At 42.8% G+C, this 14,389-nt stretch overlaps 1 protein-coding gene across 6 annotated transcripts in view; it reads right to left on the reverse strand.

Annotated features, from left to right (window-relative positions):
* The window catches only part of cadps2 (Ca++-dependent secretion activator 2), a 289,863-nt gene that overhangs the window by 175,330 nt on the left and 100,144 nt on the right, over positions 1-14,389 (reverse strand). For all 6 annotated transcript variants that reach the window (XM_065956845.1, XM_065956849.1, XM_065956844.1 and 3 more), the window contains exons 11-12: positions 13,248-13,448; positions 1,747-1,883 (exon numbers count right to left, since the gene is read on the reverse strand). In XM_065956845.1, coding sequence (XP_065812917.1) covers positions 1,747-1,883; positions 13,248-13,448 — 338 coding nt within the window. The remainder of the gene's footprint in view (positions 1-1,746; positions 1,884-13,247; positions 13,449-14,389) is intronic.

Below are 14,389 nucleotides of genomic sequence, written 5' to 3' on the forward strand. Positions count from 1 at the left end.
TGTATGACACTGGTAGACATATGCTGCTGTTGTTTCATCTGTTTTCCTCTTTTACTCTCTTAATTTTCCTCAAGCGCCAAAATCAAGGCTGCTAATTTAGCCTTAACCACTCCAGAGAGATCTAGAAATAACACAGATTTAATATGAAAATAATTAACAAAAGCAGCTAAGAGAGCTTCAGACAGTAACACAAAAACACGACAGTCTATGTGAATAATATCTACTCCATGTGGGGTTCATGGTCCTCGCTCAGTCGCACACAACACAACACAAATTGGGCTCATTGCACCCCCCCATTACACACACTTATTCAGGCCTCACCCCCCCCCCCCCCCCCCCCCTGTCCATTGAGTCAGCCCAGCAGTTTTCTATAAGGGTCATGTTCCTATTTGGAAAGTATTGATTAGAGCGTTTATCCCCTCAATCAGTGTGAGAGAGCCCTCGGGCTTCACACGGAGACAGAAAGAGCGAGAGAGAGAGGGAGAGAGAGAAAGAGAGAGAGAGAGAGAGAGAGGGAGAGAGAGAATTAAGTCCTTTCCCCTAGAGTACTTAAACTGTAAGATGAGGTTTTTAAAGTATTAAACTTCCGGCACTGAATCATTCGTACAAATTGTGTTGTAGCTTGACCATTTGTCCAAAAATAGTTTTAAAAAAAACAACAACCTGCGGAGGTTTCCAGAGCCCAAATGAACAAACTGATATGTCTTCTTTTTTTTCATCTGAGAGTCCAAAATCCAAAAAGCAATGATGTCTCCAACCAGAAAGGACAACGTAAAGTAAAGAGCAAAATGTTTCAGCATGTAGAGATAAACACTGACCCTCTCTGGCTGTCTGAGGACTTACCTAATTATTATTTTACCTTCCTTACATCCTTTTTTCCCCCTCTCTGAATTCTAGTTTTTCGATTGTTGCACTCAGGCTTGATAACATTGTTTGGGCGGCAGTAGCTCAGTCTGTAGGGACTAGAGTTGGGAACCAGAGTGTTGCCAGTTAAAGTCCCGGTGTGGACCGAAGTAAGGAAGTTGGTCTGTTGGCTGGAGAGATGCCGAGCTCTGCCGAGGTCAGCTCTGTCGCGCTCTCTGTATAGCGGCCCCTCACTCTGACATCACTCTCTTCATGCATGTCCACAGATCCTGTTTGTGTGTGTATTTCAGGTCTATGTGTGTAAGAAGCATGTTTCTCAATAACAGAGAGTGAACCACAATTTCCACTTAGGGATTCAAAAAGTATGCAAAATTAAAAAATTGAATTCAAATCACACTTGAACATGCTTTTTAAAATATATTATCGTGAACCTCTTTTATTTGTGTCTGTGTTTAAAACTCAACACACAAAGATCCACACTCTATTTGACTTCATGTTTAACAAACAATAAAAAAATGCTTCACCACTGAACTGTTGTTGATTAAAACTTGTGTTTGTCAGATTGCAATTGACTCTTTGCTAAGGTGAGTCAATTAGTGAAAGACTGTTTTGTGATTTTTATCAGGTAACTGTTATTTTTCTTTGAGGTTTTCTCTCAGATATTTTGTTCTACGATAACATAAGATGAGATAAAACTTTATTTAAACCCCATGACGGAGATTAACAGATTTACAGAGTAACAGCAGCAAAGAGCAAAGAGAGACAGAAAGGAGAGCACACACTGCACCATGACAAAGTTGAAGAGCAGTCACAGAGCTGCAGTTGTTGCACATGAAGTCCCTAAAGAAGAGAGAGGGAAATGGTGTGTGGTTGTGAACGTACCAGGCAGGAGAAGGAGTCGTTCATGCGGTGCTGCAGGGTGCTTTTCTGTAAAATGGTGAATAGGGCGGCGTGGTCGAAGCGAGATGGACCCGCAGAGATTAGCTCCTCCACGCCCTGACGCTGAGACGGGTCCAGACCTGGACACGAGACACAGAAACACAGAAACACACGATACCTTCAGGTTCAGGAGGAACGATTCAGTGACCGTTTGAATTTATTACATCATGTTAAAGTTTACAGAGAGGCTGATTGTGTGATATGAAAATACTTTACCTGCAACATACACAAGAAAAACATTAATAAGCATCCAGTATTCTACTGTTTAGCATGATAATAAGCAGCTAGGTTATGGTGAATATTGTGACCTTAATTTAAAGTGTTAGCAACTTTTTAAATGGGGGGGGAGCAGCAGCAGAGAGAATCACTCCCATGATTCCCCGCCAGTCTCGACGTCATCTTTTTGTTTATGTTTTGTTTAAGAGCCCCCTAGTGGTGGAATTTACAAACTCTGCCTTTAAAAAATAAAGTTGTCACAATAACCAAATTTCAAAAGCTAACAATATCCATTCCTGTTTTGATACACAGGCATTCAAAAAAAAAATCCTCAGCACCCAAATAGTCAGTCATTTCTTGATTTTAAATACCTACATTTGCAGGAAAACTCATGCACTCGGTCTAATTTGCACAAATTCAAACATATTTGACCATCTAAAGCTGGCAGATCCTCCTGAAGAAGCTCTTAAAACTGCATCAACAAGCACATAAAGCAGTAAGCAAGAGGACAGACTCTCGACAGGACAGAAGACGGTTCCTTTAGAGGCATTTTAGGTGTTTGGCAGTGATTTTTCCGTCAATGTTGGCAGAATGAAAGGACACACAAAAGAAAGACGAAGAAGAAAAAGTTTTTTAAAAAGTGCCGCAATGTAAGAGAGTTTGTTCGCTGAATGACTTCACAGATTTCTGTTCATGATCCCATCAGCTAAAGAGGTGACACATAAATGATTCACAATCATCACGCCTCTGTTTGAGCTCGGCAGTGAACTGAAGTGTAAACACACACACACACACACATACACTCAGAAAAGACGACATTGGCAGTGTCAGTTCTCAGCGCTGTGGTTAATAGTTCCCACCTCGGTTGGCTACGGCTCCTCTGTGAAGCTGTCAGAACTCTCAGCTGACACAAAACACTCGCCAACATGGATGACATGTGAGGAAAACACTCACAGAAGTGACTCACAGCAACAAGAAAAGCAGCCAGGGAGAGAAAGAAGGAAGGACACGACATCGAAGAACTGAAGCAGGAGATTAGGATTCAAGTTTGAAGAGAGAAAAAGACGTTCTTACTCTGTTAAAGTGCATCCAGAGTAAAGTTTTGTTCCTTCATGATGTTAACTCCGATCTACAAAGCTGTGTGCATCATGACTGACGACAGATTTAATCCGTTCTGTAATCCGTCAAAATGCCTTTTAAAACTTTTAACTGGATGTCCTGACATGTGTCACAGACTGCTGCTACTGTTTTACACCGATTGCATCATCTATATTCTTCAGTCAATTTAAACTTTATCGTTAAAAAAAAGTTAAAAAATGTAAAATAAAATCTGAACAAACTCCCTAAAGTGAAACTTCCAAAATTTTCTAAAAGTGCATAAGTGCAAAAGTTGCATAGCACATATAAACTGTTTTAGACACATTTATGGTCTTTTGCCTTTGTGTGGATAGGATGGTGGATATGTTAGGACACGGGGGAGAGGAACCAAATGTCGGAACAGAACCCGTGTTGCCCCCCTTGGAGGTCTTTAGCCTCTGTACACGGGGGACAGACTCACAGCTAGGCCATCAGCGCCTGTATTTTCTGCATATATTGAGGTCTTAATCATGGGTACAATCAAGAAAAAGTTGATAAATTTCTCTCTTCAAAACCACCAGGCCCTCGAAAAACAAAAAAAGGTGACTTTACCCTGCAGGTGACTTCATCTATTTGTTCTTTATATTGTTTCTGTGTCGCACTGAATCAAAGTGAATTTTTTATTAAACACTGAAGAAGCTCAATAAATCACACCAGCAGCTTGAGGCAGCATGCGGGTTCTTTTTAAGTCATATTTGGTGGACATTTTGAAGAATGTTTCTTGAGGCTGTATAGGGTGTGCAAAAGCATCATGGCTGTTCTTCTTCTCCTATTGAGTTGTTTTAAGCAGAATTTGTGCAATGTGGATAAATGTGCAATGTGCATTATTTGTGGTTTTCATCGGTACGTGCTTCTATGTTGACACAGGGATTCTTGTTTGTTTTTCCTAATTAGAGAGAGAAGAGATTTATTTATTCCAAGGAGACAATAAAGTGTATCGCATCGTATCATAAGAGCCGTTTCTGGTAAAAAAACAAAAAACAAAAAGGATCTAATTTGAATGGTTTGGGATGTTAAGAGGGACTAAATGAAAGCAGAGAAACACCAGAAAAGGAGGGAGTAGTTGGTAAACAACGTGTGTACAAGGTTCCTGTACAAAAGTGTAAACCACATAGACTCTGAATAAACTCCAGTGTGGGTTCATGGCGACAATGAAGTGTGACCCTAGGTGCAACAGGGCGGCTCGTCGGTGTTTTTTTAGTCGTTTTCAACAATAACGGCGCTCTTCTTGCAGCCTGGCCGTGCAGCGCCTGAAGCGGCTTCGGGTCAGCGGCGGAAGAATCGACATAAAGAAAGGAAAAAATAAAAGAAGCAGAAGAGGCGCAGGGCGTCCCTGCCTGAGCAAACCTGGGTTCATTTCCAGTCCTTTCAGGCGCTTCCTGTTAATGGCCCTGCCAAATGAAAAGCCTCACACTCTCCATTCTGCCTTTATCAGGGGAGTACATTTCGGGATGGGAAGTTTCTGAGTGTGACACATGGCCCCACAAAAGACCAAGGCTCGCTGAAGAATGCCGGCGCAGTTTCTACGCCTTCGACGCCTGCGGCCTCGTGTCAGAGACGAGCATTAGTGATCGCTTTTTTATTAACGCTGCCATTTTTGTTTTTGTTTGGACACAGAGAAGCCCGCAAGGACTCTCTGATATTTGTGTTTGCCCCCCCCCTCTCCCTCCTCCTTTCTTCTTTCTTTGACGCTTTTGTGCAAAAGAAAAAAAAAAGACAGCAAAAGTGAAATCTCCACAATCAACTTCCAATCGACGCTCCTCTCCTTTTCTTCCCGACTCCTTTTCTTCTGACGCTTGCTGCCCTTTGGCTCCAGTCCTGGCCTGCTTTCTCGGCGTCTAATTCCGATGTAGGTCATTTTACATTCGTTACCTTCCAAACACGGGATTGTCCTTAATGTAATTTGGAGAAAAGAGAGGGATTGAAGGAAGTGACTCTTAAGAAAACGAGACAAAGAGATATAGATTAGTGCTGATAATAAGAGTGGGGGGGGGAGGGAGGGGGCAGTATTGATTGGGGGACAGCGGAGGAGTGATGTTGATCCGTGTCGAGTCCAACTTTCAGCTATTATCTGCAGGGGGGGTGGGGTGTGAAAGGGGGGCTGTGTGTGAATGAGTGCGCGTGACAGAAAATATGGACGGATGTCGCTGCTCCTGGCACAGATGGTGCACACTGTCTGCAGGTTTCTGCACTTTGTGTTTTTTCAAACCGTTTCTCATCAGTCACTTGAATCAGGTCTGGGAACCATGAACCTTGCCCCCCTCCCCCCGACAAATTTAAAACATCTCAGGCGGAGAACATTATCAAATGGAAATGCATTGAATAGGAAAAAGAAAAAAATAACTTCTGGTTTGATTTCATTACATTTTAAGTGACATTGAGTTTCATATCTGCAAAGATGCACACAGCCATATCCTAAATAAGTCCACCTTGCGTTCTTTTTCCAGGCAGAAAAGCGCTGGCTTTGCACGCGGGAGTGTTTGCATGAAGCGCTGCACTTCCGTCCTGTTTCCATGACAACGGCCTGTTGATAACGTCCGCTGTTTGACCGACTCTGCTCCGTTACTTTTTACTGCATGTTTTATATTTGATATTATACATAAGCATGCTTTTCCAGGCTGTGTTAGCATAGCAAAAACAAATCTGACTGTCCAAGTGCATTCTGGGTAATGTAGGCAGCAGGTTTTGCCATGGAAGAGGAAGAGTGGAAAGACGTTATCGGTTGTTTTGCTTCATCATTTTGTATCTTTTCTTGATCTTTGGATCATATTTTTGATGGTTGAGGATGTTGGAGCGAGCGTTGAGGGGTTTGTGTGACAAGGTGGGGCAGGTGGGGGTAGCGTTCTGCGCTCAATCTCTCCATATCCATCTTGTCTGAGCTCCATCGGTATCATCACGGCATCAGTCACATTCATGTGACATGCTGCTCTGAGAGGTGGTGGCGGCTGCTGATGGCAGGTTATTGATGCAGACGAAGAGGTGGAGGAGGAGGAGGAGGAAGGAGAGTGTTTCAGTTTCAGGTGCACCGGACTGAGAGATGTGACTTGATCTGCCTGTCGGAGCGTGGCGGCGACGAAGATGATGTCAGGGGCGAGCAGAGATGAAAATAAAGACGGACAAGCTCATGAGTGTCCGTGTGGCTGAGCGAGGATTCGTAGTCCAGAGAAAAGTTTGATGAGGCACACGGATGCATCCCCAGCTGTCGAGCTGCGTTTGAGGACTCTGGAGACACAAAGTGAGGTTAAGACAAATGGACAGTTTGGACATCTCTCCTTAGGATCGTCCTCGTTGTCAAACTGACCACCTGCTTCCTCAAAAAACACAACTGACAGGTGTAAACATCCTGAAAAAACATCAACTTCAGGGGCGAGTCTCGACCCTGGACACGCATGTCTACTCAGACTGAGGATAGACGCCTCAGTCAGTGTGATAAAAAGTAGATCTCAGGTCAAAGTTCAGAGACAATCCTCTCGTCTAACTCTGATTTAATTCCACTTGTTTGGACTTTTCTTTTCAACGCTGGTCCATTTGAGTTTTGTTAATGTAAACTGAAGGTGATAGGAAGCGATGTCTGTGGAGTTTCTTCAGCAAAAAACAAACATTTCCTTTTCTGTAGGTTCTTCTCCTCAGAGCTGAGAATGTTAAGAGAGTCCAGTGGCTGAACACCGATCTCAAGGAAGTCAAATTACTTCAGAAACTACATCAGGAAGAAGGCCGGGTTTTTCCAGCCATATTCAGACTGACGTCACAGACGTCTGGCGTTACAGGGGCGAGGCAGGATTGCCGGAGCCAGCGCGGTGGTGCAGCGCTGTGCGTGTACATGGCCGATTGTGTGTGTATGTGGAGCTCACACTGTGCTGTGCTGTCTCTTGCTTCCGCAACGCCGTAAGTTTATGTGAATTCACAGACATGGACACCAATATTACGCTGATGTGGAATCACCAATGTGAATGTCTTAAGGAGCAGTTACTGCTCCTCAGAAAAGGCTCCTCCTGGGGCGATGGTTGTGCAGTGGTTGGTGCTTGTCTTTTCTTGATTTTACTTGAGTTCCTTTTGTTTTCGTTTTTGTAAAACTGCAATATTACACAGAGAATAACAATATTTCAGGGCAGATAACAAGCATACAAAGTCAAAGCATTGCTGTGTCAATTCAAGCAAGCACAGAAACGCATAAAAACACTGCTAAGTCAACACAAAGCTACATGCTATCGTAACCATGAGGAAAACAGTTAGCTACTACATTTAGCATTAGCCAAGAGCACATGAAAGACAAAAAAAGTTTCTGACTTGAATTTGTGTTAATTTCTCGATAGTTTTATAATGAACTGAAAATAAAACTTACAGACAAATGGTCTCCAAGGCAGAAGCGTAGCAGAAAACCATTCAGCAGCAACATGCATTCTCTGTCTCTCTCTGTCCTTCTGACTGCTTCACTGCAGCATGTGACATAATGAACTAACCAATGACCAATCGATGGCAGTATAAACCATGAACTAATGTAAAAATGAAATGTTTTTAATCTTTTAAATCTAACTTATTATGACCACTTATTTTAACATTTTTTACTTAATTCAAATGACTGACTTCAAAATAAAGGCAGCACACCCCACTCTCTCTCTCTCTGATTTCCAACTCTATCCACTGTCCTATCTCTCCATTAAAGGCACAAAAAGCCCAAAAATAAATCTCTAAAAAAGACTTACCTAAACTCTATAATCCAGGTCTACACTCCCTCCTGTCCTCCTCCTGACCCGCTCTGCCAATGAAAGGCGTCTGATCCAACCTTCTCAACAGGGTCCTAAGTCTCTAACTAGACTCTTCTCCTCTGTCGCCCCCCGGTGGTGGAACAAACTACCAAACTCCATTAGATCTGCAGAGTCCCTTTGCACCTTTAAGAAAAAGCTAAAGACCCAGCTCTCGTAAAAAGCAGGACAATGACGATGGTTTTGTTGGAAAATGAAGACACTCAAGAACAGCTGACGATGTTGTGCTCTGCCTCTGGTCACTTCCTGTCAGCACCTCTGGTCACTGTTTTGCAAGCGTCAAGGCGAGAAGACGTGAGTGTGATTTAAGAACAGTTTGTGATTAGGCTTAAAGCTACCACACATATGAATATCTACTAAAAGACTTTGTTTAAAGTGCGAGACAGAATAAAAACAATCGAGAGGGGTCAGGGGTCAAATTAGCTTCATCTGTGTGAATTGTACTTTAACATTTAATTTTCAGCTGCTTCAGAGGTTAGAGCTATATTCAAAGACATGTCACCATGTTTTCACCTGTAATATTAAACCGTGTTTGAATGTTTCATTAAAAAAAACTGCTGCCTTCATACCGACACACGCCGCCTCATTCACCCGTTGTGTTCCGCAGAAACACTCATTCCTCCCGCTGCAGCTTCTTTATTCTGAAAATGTGCTCGTAGTCGCAGCGAGCACGTTTTCCAACTTCTAACTCCAACGGGGTGAAGTAGGATGACCTCTTTTTCTTCTTCCAGCGCACGTTGCCATGGTGATTTGTAGTATCAGAGCTCCATTGATGATGGCTTTTTATAGTCATCACGCGCGCGGCGTTCTCAGAGTCGATTGAAGCAGGCTCAGATCAGCTGTTGTGCCTCCAGGTTCAGAAGAGTTCAGGGTTTTTTTTTCTGTGTGTGTGTGTGTGTGTGTGTGTGTGTGTGTGTGTGTGTGTGTGTGTGTGTGTGTGTGTGTGTGTGTGTGTGTGTGTGAGGGCTGAACATGACTTTCACTTGTGCTCAGCTTCATTATTTGCTCCTCGCACACCGGTCGATAACATCTGATTGGGCCGCGTGCTCGTTCTTTGTGCTCTGTTGATGCCTCCAAAGACACGCAGTTGAAAACAGTCGTGAACCTGGAGATGCTCAGAGGAGGGACGCGGCGTCTCGGCTCTCATTGTCTCACCTGTTCACTGCACGTTATTAACCCCCGAGCAGATAAGAAGAAAGGCTTGTTTGTGCTGGACACCGCGTCAAGAGAATAATTTGATTGGTGCAAAACACGTCTTTGAATACGAGTGGTTGTCAGTTAGTACAAACGCAGTCACCAGCGTTATTTAACCTCTGCATAATTTTTTTTTTTTTTTTTTTATGCGTGACGGCTACATGGTGAGCGCAAACAAGTACGAAGGTCCACCGGCCCGATCATCACTACAGCGAGAATGAGTTTCTGTCAAGTACACGCACGCACACACACACAGACACACACGCACACACGCGGAGTAGCACTTAGCGCCCAGTTAAGAGCTATTTCAGGGACACCTTCTATTTCCTCCTGCAAACAGCGTGTCAGCACCTCTCGCCATTAACGATCAATCTGTTCCATTAAACGCTAACGAGCGGCAGCGAGAGCTAGGCCGCCGCCGCCGCCGCTCCAAATTACACAAATACAGCCGTAATCAGCTCTCAGTGTGACGCTCTTCATGTCACAAAGCTCGGGCCAGGAGGAGGCCCGTCCTCAACTCGTGCACAGATAATGAACAGAATGATTTGTCGGGGAATGAGAGGAAGAGGAGGAAAAGAAAGACCAGGACGCGCATGTTACCAAAACACAATACAAAACATTTGGAGGGGAAACATCAGGAAATACTAACGCTTTGGGAATAAATAAAAGACGACTGAAACAAAGGACAAAAAAAGAGATGAAGACCGGGGGAAATAAAGATCTCAAAGACAGAAAATTCAGAATAATCTAAGAAAGTATTGAACAAGTGAGGGAGGAATGAAAAATAGAGATGTAAGGAAAAAATGAAGGACATCAAGATTTTAAAGAAAGCATCTTTCAAACAAAGACGTATGTTTTAAAGGAGGAGTTCACACTTCCAGATGTCTCATGAAGAAGCTGCGCAGGACGTCAAACCGTCACACTGAAAAGAACAAAAATCCTGCACACACTCGACGAAGGTTCAGAGGAATCACGTCGTGATTTTCTTTCTAATAAATTGGTGATGCCGAGCAGAAGCAGCATGCAAAGAGCAATGCAAATAAAGAGGAAAGAATGAAAGGAAGGCAGGAGGAGAGAGAGGGAATGCATTAAAAAAAGAAAGGAAGTACGATAACATTTAGAGAAAAAATGCAGGGAAAGGAGAAGGATGAGAAAGCGAGCAAAGAAAAGAAGAAGAGCTGCAGGAGAGGTGAGGGGAAAGACAACAGTAAAGATGGATACATGCACAGGGGAGAAGATAGGAGGAAGGACGTGATGAAGAGGATTCATATGTCAAAGTCAAAATGGAAAAATAAAACGTTTTGAAAGAAAGATGAATAAAAAAAGAGGGCAAGAAAGACAGAAAGGAGAGAGGGACAAATCAATTGAGAAAAGAGGAGGAGTGTAAAAAGTGAATGAGTGACAGAGAGGAAACATGAAAGGACAAGAAACTAAAGAGAAGCAGAGTGTAGAATGAAAGAGAAGAATAACGAGGGATCAGCAGAGCAAAGGAAAGAGGAGAAGAAGAAGAGGAGGAGAGAACGATGGAGGATGAGAAAACGAGACATCATATTAATTTTTTAGAAGCAAACAACGGGATTATAGAAATATGTAAAAGAATAAATATTCACAATCATTGTCATTATACACAAAAGTACGACATTAGAAAAGCTACAAACAACTCCCATCCAAGTAAGAGGGGCGTGTGGATGTAGGAAACATGTGCAGCAGATCATTTATAATGCAGAGAAAAAAATAAAGTATATGTTTAATGCAGAGTCTGAAAGGTAAATATTGGAAGGTAGTGTTGCAGTACTCAGTAGTAAGTAATTCAGTCTTGGTCTTGTCTCGGTCTCAGAGCATTCTGGTCTCGGTTGATGTTGTCTTGACTGCATCACTAATGCAAGGTAAGAATTGTGTTTTCTGCAGTAGTTTAAATATAATTAGTAAAAGAGGTAAAAGAGAAACATAAATGTATGCTCAGGTGGAAGTGTTGAAGTGGGACAGGTTGATACAAAAAAGGAAGGGAGAGGAAGGAAGGGGGGGATGTGATAATACAATTTAAAAACAGAGAAAATGTCAGGCAAAAAGAGAGCAGAAGAAAAAAAAGGACAGAATGGAGAAACAGAAAATACACAAACATGAACGGAAGACGAAACAGAGAAAAGAGAGAAAAGACTGATGGATGAAAAGAGTGAGAAGGAGAAGTAAAGAAAGAGGGGATGAAGGGATGATAAAGGAAATGACCAAAGAATAGATGAGAGAAGAAGAAGAAATGCATAAAGATAGAGATGAGGGAAAGGGATGAAAAAGATCAGCTATGGAGAAAAGGGAAGGTCTAAAGACGGAGACATATGGGAGGAGGGAGGGGAGGACCGAGATGCAGGGAAGGAAGGAAGGAAGCATCTTTTACTGCATGCCTGGAGTTAGATATCTGTACGTTTGCTCATTATATGACACTGTGATTAAAGATTTTAAAGCAGCAGTCATATTCTCCAAACAACAAACTGTGTAAGAAGAAGTCTGAATGTGTTAAAGAAGAGAGACTCTCTCTGAGTCTTTGTCCCTTCATCTCCTTCCTTTATTTCTTCCCAGCGGGAGTTTTTGTCTCTCACAGCAGAGAAAGCTGCACCCTGTTCACCTGCTCTATCTGTCCAAACCCAGAGTGTGTGTGTGTGTGTGTGTGTGTGTGTGTGTGTGTGTGTGTGTGTGTGTGTGTGTGTGTGTGTGTGTGTGTGTGTGTGTGTGTGTGTGTGTGTGTGTGTGTGTGTGTGTGTGTGTGTGTGTGTGTGTGTGTGTGTGTGTGGACCTGTAACCAATCAGCACTCTGCTAACAAATAATGAAAACTCCTCCATGCAGCATGAGATCTGTCTGTGTTTGTGTGTTTCAAACAGGCGCTGGGCTTATTGGGAGACGCTCTGTGGCGAGGGAGGATGTCTGGCGATGTTTTCATCGCAGAATCTTAGTTTTTCTAAAAGTGAAAATTAAATTGTTTCATACTTCTCGGAAGAAAAAGGTAGTTATACGCACACAACGTTTCGACCAGACGTTCAAAAATGATCACCCGAAGAAGAAATCTTTTTGTGGCATTTGAGCGAGTGTGCAGGCCGATCTTCTTCCTCACTCGTACTTTTTGTACATTTTCTGTTAATCCATAACTTTGTCAAACTTATTTTGTCCGGCTAACGGCGCAGGCAAATACGATCGGGGTCTGACAATCATGACACAATGAGGGTCACGTTAATAAATGAACTCACACTGTTGGTGGTATTTTATTCACTTTGTAATCTACAACGTAAAAGGACAGTTCCAGTCATTAATACGGTTGGAAAGAAGGTGGGGAAAAGGTCAACGAAACAAGAACGTTTTGAAAATGGAGAACGAGAGGAGAGGAAAAATAAAAGGTTTAATTGATGTCACAGATGAATCTAAGAGGTCTGTTTTTGAAATGACAAACAACAAATTGACTTCTTGGACCTGTGAACCAGGATCAAACTCAGGCCGGATGTTAATTAATGTCTACACGGTAGAGTCGAAGTATAGAGTGAGTCATCTGAAGTGCTCTTGTTACACAGTTGATGCCGTCTGAACGCAGAAGTTATCTTAAAACGGAAAACAGTTAGTCAGACGATCACTTTGGTGTAAAAGTGGCTGAAGTGTCTGACATCAAAAAGGTTAAAGAAGTATTTTGGGGCTATTTGTGGCTTTATCATAGAGACAGGGAGGCATTACATTTTGGTTGTGGTTTTTACTGATTTTGTGGATTTGTAGGGATAGTTTGGTTACAAAAAAATGTTTGTGTGAAACAGAAAAACACAAACAAACGTACAGATTGAGGCAGACTGCAAACTTCTGATTCCTGCAGTCTGCAGGGTAACATGACTGTTTTGATGAAAAGATTCCAGTGGATTTAAAGAGATCCATAAAACAGCTGTTACAGACTTTAAAAAGCATCTTACTCTTCAGGAGAAATTCTGTCTCTGTGCAGATCCTTCTGTAATGTTGTCACACACTTCGGGGCAATCTCAAAACTACCAACAATAACCGCTTCACCTCGCTCCCCTGAGGCTGTGGACACTGTCTAACTGTCTAATGTGATGTTTTAAATGCCGTTTCAATAACAAAATAAAAAGTGTGTGAGAATCAGAACGTACTGATGGGGGATGCTGGTTTCTGCAGTCCTCCTCTACAGTTTGTAGTTTTGTTCTGCAGCGGTGGGACCGGTTTGTAGGACTGTCCCGTGGCTCGGTACATGGCCTGGACCCACAGCATCCGGTCCTGCTCGTCGTCACAGGCAAGCATCACCAGGTCGCCTTCCTTCACCGCGTTGAAAAACACCCGACCGCCCTGCAGACCTGAGGAGGAGGGGGGGGCAGAGGAAAATGAGAGATTCATATTTTATTTAATCAAGAGAACAGCACTAACACAACTCCAGGACAGACTTTCATGAAGGTGTAACAACTTCTCCTCTTTTTTATTTAAAGATTTATTTTGGGGCTTTTTGTGCCTTTAATGGATAGAGATGACAGTGGATAGAGTCGGAAATAAGGGAGAGAGAGTGGGGAATGACATGCGGGAAGGAGGCCACAGGTGGGATGTGAACCTGGGCCGCCCGCTTGAGACGACAGCCTCCACACACGCACCAACCACTGCACCACCAGCGCAACCAACTTCTCCTCTTTTGTTGCTGTGAGCAGATGATGTGTTAGATGAGAGAAACCTGAAATACACCCGTGCACATAGATAGAGATGTCAGAGTGGAGGGGGGGCTGCTACACAGGGAGCGCACCAGAGCTGTAGGGGTCCGGTGCCTTGCTCAAGGCCACCTCTGCAGTACTCAGGAAGTATCCCATATTTTGGTCTGCATCAGGACTTGAACCAGCGACCCTCTGCTTACAAAGTTCCTGGAGACTAATAATACTGCCTCCTTATTTTAGATAAATAGAGTCAAAGTTCACACAAACTTCCTCCAAATTTTAGATCCATGTTGTGGAGTGATATTACCTGGCTGAATTATGTTCTTAACCTGGGCAACAAACTCATTACTATGGCTGAGCATTTTCATTATTTTAGGGCTGTTAAATATATCTTTTTGTGTCCATTTTAATTTTTTTGAGTCTTTGTTCATTTCTGTTTTTGTATTCCCCAACACAAAAATTGTGTTTTGCAAAAGGTTTGACTGATAAAGATGATGTACTCGTTGATTCTGACTTACAGATGAGGTGTCATAGTTTGTTTTTTGTGTCCAAACCATTTGGACGTTTTTTCTTTGTTTTTTTTTCAGTGATTGGCTGAG

Source organism: Labrus bergylta, chromosome 7, assembly GCF_963930695.1.
Source record: "Labrus bergylta chromosome 7, fLabBer1.1, whole genome shotgun sequence".
In the NCBI taxonomy this organism is placed as follows: domain Eukaryota; kingdom Metazoa; phylum Chordata; class Actinopteri; order Labriformes; family Labridae; genus Labrus; species Labrus bergylta.